This window comes from Miniopterus natalensis, chromosome 19, assembly GCF_054644295.1.
Source record: "Miniopterus natalensis isolate mMinNat1 chromosome 19, mMinNat1.hap1, whole genome shotgun sequence".
NCBI lineage: Eukaryota > Metazoa > Chordata > Mammalia > Chiroptera > Miniopteridae > Miniopterus > Miniopterus natalensis.
In genome coordinates this window covers 5711628-5719369 of record NC_142099.1, presented here as the reverse complement: position 1 = coordinate 5719369, position 7742 = coordinate 5711628, and the positions used below count along the sequence as shown (strand labels likewise).

Below are 7742 nucleotides of genomic sequence, written 5' to 3'. Positions count from 1 at the left end.
GCATGATGCACACTGGCAAGGCACAGTTGTGACAGCCGTGAGGACGATATCACGAGAACAGTGAGTTATTCTTCCACATTCACCGGGCTTTTCTTTTCCCAGCACATTCATTTTCTTCTCCCCGATCCTAACCTAACGAAGGAGACTTTAATGCACACTAACAATGAATGTTAGTTTCCTCCCTTCCTTCCTCTCCCTCCAAACGCTATGAAGCAAAGGAGGCGAGAGGGGGCAGTGCTACCCTTCCTATTTCTCAAGTAAATTGCAGCACAGAAAGGTCAAGTGAGTGACCTGGGGTCACACAGCCCTGCATGCTGAGACTAAGACCCAGGCTGCAACCCTGGCTGGATGCTCTGCCTTGTACGCCCTGTGCCTGAGTGAGGGACCCTTGGCCCTGGGCCCTGCCAATGTGAGAAGTGTCAGGAAACCTGCTCCAGAAAAGTGCGCAGAGTGGAGCCCTCGGGTCCTAGATTTTGCACCGTTGCCTCAGTTCCCCAGCTGTGAACAGCTCATCGCCACCAGCACCAGCCCCCCTCTCTGAAACCACCTCTACCGGACTGACGTGCGGATCTGCCCTCAGCATCTGCGAGCTCTCCTGGACTGAATCCACGCTCCTAAGGCCAGGAATCGAGCCCGGAGGCTGGCCCCCAGCTTGCAGTGGAAGTGGGCAGCGCAAGGCAACGGTGATTTGTGGAGTCAGACAGTCTTTGAGCTCCATCCCGGCCTCACCACTAAATTACCCTGGACAGCGACTTGTCCTCTTTGAGCTTCAATACTGTCCACTGTAAGATGGAGATAATGGCATCCTTCCCACAGGGTGGCTGCAAGGATGAAATCAAAGGGCTTATGAAAAGCTCTCAGCCCAGTGCCTGCGCCTGTACCCCGTAATTCCCTGTCCTGTTCCTGTGGGCTGGGGGGGCTGGGCTGCCACAGGACGGTGGGCGGGTGGGGTTGTGGGGGAGCGAGCATTGGCAGAGGTGGCAGCCATGCAAGGAAGGGCCACTGGTCCTCTGGGAGTGACACCTGAGAAGGAAGCTCATGTGGTCTTCTGCATTTCATGCATGTGGTAGGAGACTGTGGTGCCTGGGTGGGGTGGGCGTGGGTACACGACCATAAACCCCTCCTTTCTGTTTTTTAATGTTTTAAATAATTTTTATTGACTTTAGAGACAGAGGAAGGGAGGGGGGGAGGGGGGGAGAGAGAGATGGTTGTGAGAGAGAAATATCAAGCCACTGCCTCCCACATGTCCCCTATGGGGGATGGAGTCTACAACCCGGGCATGTGCCCTGACCAGGAATCAAACTGGCAACCTCTTGCTGCATGGGATGGCTCAACCAACTGAGTCACACCAGCCAGGACAACCCCTCCTTTCAATGGCTGTAGTCACAGAGCACAGGAACCAACAACTTCCCTGGGCGGTGGCAGGTCACTCACTGTGGCAACCAAAAGCTAGTGATTGGGCCTGGAGAGAAACAGCCAAAAGCTGAGCTGTAGGTGGGGAGTTTCAGAGGGAGGCAGAGCGGAGTGTCTGCTGGGTGCTCAAGTCTCCACATAAATAACTTCAACCTTGCAACAGCCCGTGAGTTATCTGCATTTTGCAGAGGAGGACACCGAGGTCCAGAGATGTGACTCCATTTGCCTAGTAACTGGGCAGGGATTTAAGGTCTCAGCCTGGCTGGTTCCAAAATGCCGAGGCCATACTCTGGCTGGGACATAGACAGCCCAGCTTCAAGGAGCCGGAAAACAAACCGGCCCTGCCTTATAGTCATCTGTCATCCCAAGTGCTCCCTGAGGTCACTGCCCTCCCAGAGCCCCCCCCCCCCCAAGCTCTGGGTAGACTACCCATGTGAAACCGCAGAACCCCACAGAGCTGGACCTTCTGGGCTCTCAGAGCTTTCATCTCAAGCTACAGGCTGGAGAGGAGGTTCTGGGAGCCAGGAGGGCCCAGCAGGAGCCTCCCTGGACCTCTGCATTGCGGTCTGGGCTCAAGGAACCACTGTTGGGAAGAGGGAATCCCGCAGGGATCTGCAGAACAGAACTCTCGGGGGCCTGGGGCTGTGGGGTGGCTCCCAGGAGCACCCTGGACCCTCCCGGGTCCCGCATGTGAGCAGGGGTAGGCTGAGCTTCCCACGCACATTCTCCCAAGAGCAAAAGGGTACCCTCTCCGGCCCGCCCGTTGCAGACCCCCGCGCTCCAGCCGGCTTTGTAAGGCCCGCGAGGGGCTGGCCCTTCCCGGGGCGCTGCAGGTCCCGCAGCCGCCGCGGCCGGGCCGGGGGGAGGGGTCTGGAGGGCCGGCCCTGCGGCTCCTGCGGCGGGGCCGACGCAGCTGCGAGTTGTGGCCACACTGCGCCGCACCTGCTGCGTTCCGGGCGCAGCCCGAGCTGCGGGGCTAAGGGGGCGGCCGAGAGGCAGAGCGGGAGGCGGCTAAGAGAGGGGCCTTGGGGTTCAGTCGGGCAGCACCCCGCTGATCGCGGCACCTGCCCCGCGGGGCTGCCTCCGTCCCGGGGCCGGGGCAGCGGCTCCCCACGGTTTCCTCGCCCGCTTCGCGATGCTGGCAGGAAGCCCCCCCGACCGCTCCCCAACTTCTCCGCCCGCTCCCCGGCCCCGCAGCGCCCAGCCGAGTTCTGCGCGAGCTTCTGGTTAGTAAGCGGCCCCTGCCGGAGAAGGGGGCGTTCTCCCGGCGGGGAGGGGGCCGAGGCGCGGGCTCAGCCCGGCGGCCTGCGCGGGGGTGGCGGCGGGAGCGCGCCCGGCCCGCCCGGCCCCCGCCGGCCCCTTTAATTCGAGTTCGCGGCCGGGCCAGGTGCGGCGCTGCGTGGCGCGGTGCGGCTGCGGGCGGCGGCCGGGCGCGCTCTGGACGCGCCGCCCGCGGGACTGCAGAGCCGGCTCCCGGCTGGCCGCCCGCGCCCCGCTGCCGCCCGCACCGCCGTCCCGCCGGCGCTCGCGGTCGCCCAGGAACATGGAGGCCCCGCGGGCCCACCCCGAAGGGTAAATGGGAGCCGGGGCGTTGGACCGCGCGCGCCGCTCCCCGGCCTGGGCTGCGGGGCGCCGGGCGCAACGTGCGGCGAGTCCCGGGCGGGCGGGCGGGCGGGCGGGCGCGGGGGCTCTGCGGGAGGAGAGGACACCGATGGGCTCGGGGACCCTCCGGGCCGGCCGCGCGGGGGGGCCGAGGGCGCAGCAGGCGGCCGGCGGGTGATGCGAAGCGTGGCCGGAGCTTAGCGGCGCCGGGTCAACAGCTCCGGGTGGCGGGACCCCGATCGCTCGGGACGGCCGGGCCGCAGGCTCCTCTCCGGCTCGGCATCCGCGCGGCTCGGCGGCCGAGAAGCGCTTGTCCGCCTCCCCGGGCCCGCGCAGCCCCGCGCCGGGGAGGCTGAGACCTGGGGAGGCCGCCTGCGGCTCGCCCCCAGAGTTCGGGCCCCGGGGCTTTCGGGTGGGGGTGGAGGCCCGGAGGCCCCTCGGCTGGGCCCCGAGGGCGCGCGCGCCGGGCCGGGCTGCGCGGGGCCGGGCAGGAGGGGGTTAAGGCGGCGCCGGCGGAGGGTCGCGCCCGGCGGAGGCGAGCACGCAGCGCGCCCGCGGAACCCCGGCCGGCCGGCGGCGCTGGGGGGCCCGACCCCTGCAGCCTCGGGGCCCGGGGCCGGGGCGCCGCGGGGCCAGCGGGAAGCGGCCTCCCCGGGCTCCCCTCGCCGGCAGCTCTGCCCAGGAGATGCAGGGATTTTTCTCTCGGGGAGACCGCGGTGGTCCAGCGCCGGCCCCGCTCAAATGCCAACCCCTGGAGGGAGGCCTGCAGCCTTGGGATGCCCGAGGGCGAATCAGGCCTGGGCCAGAGCCAGCCGGCTTTGTAGAGCCCACCCTTCCGTGTGAGGAGTCTCCCTTGAGCTCTGGAGGAGTGTGTTGGGGGGCTGTGGGGACTCTCCTTCCTCCAGGACCCTGCGGGGCTCAGGGCTTGTAGGGTGTAGGGTGCAGTGTAGGGTGCTGTGTCCTGACCTGGGGGTGGGGGGGCTTTGCCCAGAGTCCCTCCTGATGGCTGCTGAGGACCAACAGAGAATCTGGCTCCCCCCACCGGGAGGCCCCAGGAGGAGACACCAGCCAAGCCTGAAGGCTCCTTCCCTGGGAGAAAATGCTTCCAGCTGATGGAAGGCTGCCCAGACCAGGCTGGGAGGCCGAGGGGTAGTCTCAGGTGTGACAGCAATGAAGGGCGCAGGGAAGGGAGGCTGCCAGAGCCCTCCCAAAGCTTGGCACCAGCTGCCCGGAAGCCCTGGTTCCACCTGGCTGCTGTTTTTTCCAGGCAACATCACACCTCCTGAGGACTCCGGCTTTTGCTGACCCTTGCATCTCGCCTCCTTCCTTCCAAAGGCTCCAGACGCGAGCACAGCTGTCCTGGAATCCTGCGTGCCCCTGACCAGGCACCCCACTGCCTTCTGGCCCAGCCCGGACCTGGAGCTCACCTCCAGGACCCGGAGCTTGCCCTCCTGCCCAGAATGACTCACCATTATTTCTAGCTCAGATGCGAAAAACGTGATGGGGAGTCAGGCTGCCTGTTCGTGTAGCTAGGATTCCCTCACCATCTGATCAGCTCTGCAAGAAAGAGAGCCTCAGATCCCTGCCTTGCCAGGTAAATCAGTCTATTATCTACTAACAGCCATATGTAGAGCCGTTATGGTGGGGATAGTGAGGGAGACCCAGGTCCGAGATCTGCCACTGCGAATACCTCCCAGGGTGCAGGTATCTGCAAAACAGTAGTTCAGCGCCTCTGGGAGGGCTCTGTTCCAGCCTGAGTATGGGGTTATGCTCTGAGTGCGGTGCAGAGGGAGTCTGCACTGCCACCTTCCCCCAGTGCAGGACATTCCAGAGCTTTCTCTCTCTCTTTTTTTTTTTTTTTTGGTCAATCCTCACCCAAGGATATTTTTTCCATTGCTTTTTAGAGAGAATGGAAGGGAGGGAGGAAGGGGGGAGAGACAGAGGGAGAGAGACAGAGAGAAAAACATTGATGTGAGATGCATCAATTGGTTGTCTCCCACATGCGCCCTGACCGGGTGCTGGGGATCGAACCTGCAACCCAGGTACATGCCCTTGACCAGGAATCGAACCTGTGACCCTCTGGCCACACTGAGCCACACTGGCCAGGGCTCCAGAGCTTTCTTGAGAGACTGCTATCTGCTCTCCCCCTATAATCCCCAGCCAGGTTACAGGGTGAAATGAAACTGTGCTTTTCGGCGGTGGTGCCATGCTTCTGAACTCTTGTCTGACAGATGGGAGACACAAACTGGCAACCCAGGCCGGGCTGCCAACGCTGTGGTCTCACGTCCTTAACTGCCTCTGTCTTTCAGCCAAGCTGTGTCTCTGGCTCTCAGAGAGCCCTCGGGCTCTCCCGCAGGAGCTCAGGCCCATGCTCCTGTGTCTCCTGGGACCCTCAGCAGCACCCTGAGCTCCCTACCCCCCCGGCAGCTGGAAGGCATAGCGTGAGGCGCTTCTCTTAGTCCCAACTATGACAGTGGCCACCGGAGACCCAGCAGACGAGGCTGCTGCCCTCCCTGGGCACCCACAGGACACCTATGACCCAGAGGCCGACCACGAGTGCTGTGAGAGAGTGGTGATCAACATCTCGGGGCTGCGGTTCGAGACCCAGCTGAAGACCTTAGCCCAGTTCCCAGAGACCCTCCTGGGGGACCCAAAGAAGCGGATGAGGTACTTTGACCCCCTCCGCAACGAGTACTTTTTCGATCGGAACCGCCCTAGCTTTGATGCCATCCTCTACTATTATCAGTCGGGGGGCCGGCTGAGGCGGCCCGTGAACGTGCCCTTAGATATATTCTCGGAAGAAATCCGGTTTTACGAGCTGGGGGAGGAAGCGATGGAGATGTTTCGGGAAGACGAAGGCTACATCAAAGAGGAGGAGCGGCCGCTGCCCGAAAATGAGTTTCAGAGACAGGTGTGGCTCCTCTTCGAGTACCCGGAGAGCTCGGGGCCGGCCAGGATTATAGCCATCGTGTCGGTCATGGTCATCCTGATCTCCATCGTCAGCTTCTGCCTGGAGACGCTGCCCATCTTCCGGGACGAGAGCGAAGACATGCACGGCGGCGGGGTGACTTTCCACAGCTATTCCAACAGCACCATCGGGTACCAGCAGTCCACCTCGTTCACAGACCCCTTCTTCATCGTGGAGACCCTCTGCATCATCTGGTTCTCCTTCGAGTTCCTCGTGAGGTTCTTCGCCTGCCCCAGCAAGGCCGGCTTCTTCACCAACATCATGAACATCATCGACATCGTGGCCATCATCCCCTACTTCATCACCCTGGGCACGGAGCTGGCCGAGAAGCCAGAGGATGCCCAGCAGGGCCAGCAGGCCATGTCGCTGGCCATCCTCCGTGTCATCCGGCTGGTAAGAGTCTTTAGGATTTTCAAGCTGTCCAGACACTCCAAAGGCCTCCAGATCCTAGGGCAGACCCTCAAAGCCAGCATGAGGGAACTGGGCCTCCTCATCTTCTTCCTCTTCATTGGGGTCATCCTGTTCTCTAGCGCTGTCTATTTCGCTGAGGCCGATGAGCGAGACTCCCAGTTCCCCAGCATCCCCGATGCCTTCTGGTGGGCAGTCGTCTCCATGACAACTGTAGGCTATGGAGACATGGTCCCGACTACCATTGGGGGAAAGATCGTGGGTTCCCTGTGTGCGATTGCAGGTGTGTTAACCATTGCCTTACCAGTCCCCGTCATAGTGTCCAATTTCAACTACTTCTACCACCGGGAGACGGAGGGAGAGGAGCAGGCCCAGTACTTGCAAGTGACGAGCTGTCCAAAGATCCCCTCCTCCCCCGACCTAAAGAAAAGTAGAAGTGCCTCTACCATTAGTAAGTCTGATTACATGGAGATCCAGGAGGGGGTCAACAACAGCAACGAGGACTTTAGAGAGGAAAACTTGAAAACAGCCAACTGCACTCTGGCTAATACAAACTATGTGAATATTACCAAAATGTTAACCGATGTCTGATTGCAACCTATTCACATGCCCTCAGCTCAACGGAACTAAATGCAGATGTTGCATAATAGCCTGCACTGTAGTCAGTCTGTTCCACAGTGTGTCACCTGGTTCTGCATGGGAAGCAATAGTCGTGCAAGTGACTTCTGATCTTTTGATTTTTGACTTAGAACACAGACTAGCTGCCCATGGCTTTCACGCGAATCTTCATCACCGGTTTAGGGGGTTTTCCAAAGGTGGGAGTCACCCACGGAGCCAGGATTTTGAGGCCACCTCATAGCACACACATAACCTGAGATCCACCTTTCCTTCCCGAGTAAATGCACACAGTATCCAGGAGATGCACCCCCACCCCACCCACTCACCCCCACCCATTAGAGGGGAACCATGGTGGCTCAGCTTTAACGTGCTGGTAGCTATTTATTTGAAGGGTTATTTCCATTTTGCATTGAAAAGAACACACGGTCCTGTGTGTCGGAATTCCTTTCTTTGTGACAGGCTGGGGTCTGCGAATTGCAGCTGCTAAGTAGATGCTCCGGAGGCTTGTGTTTCATAACGGAAAATGCTGCATTTGGTTTTTTTCTCTGCAGTGTTGATGAGAGGGGAGCCCGGGGGAGGGACAGTTCGTGTGACCCATCTCAAGTTGTCAAGTCTCACATTTGCTCCCATAGGCCTATGGGGAGGAGCTAACAAACCCAGGGACCTGTCCACTTCAGATGTCACCATTTTTGCAGGCTCCGGGGTCACAAAATCACATCCAGTTTCTTCGTTA

At 60.9% G+C, this 7742-nt stretch overlaps 1 protein-coding gene across 1 annotated transcript; it reads left to right on the top strand.

The window, feature by feature from the left end:
* The first annotated feature begins 5482 nt into the window (after positions 1 to 5482).
* On the top strand, positions 5483 to 6982 carry KCNA2 (potassium voltage-gated channel subfamily A member 2). Its single transcript, XM_016223319.2, has one exon. The coding sequence runs from the start codon at positions 5483 to 5485 to the stop codon at positions 6980 to 6982; it is 1500 nt and encodes a 499-aa protein (XP_016078805.1).
* The last annotated feature ends 760 nt before the right edge of the window (positions 6983 to 7742 follow it).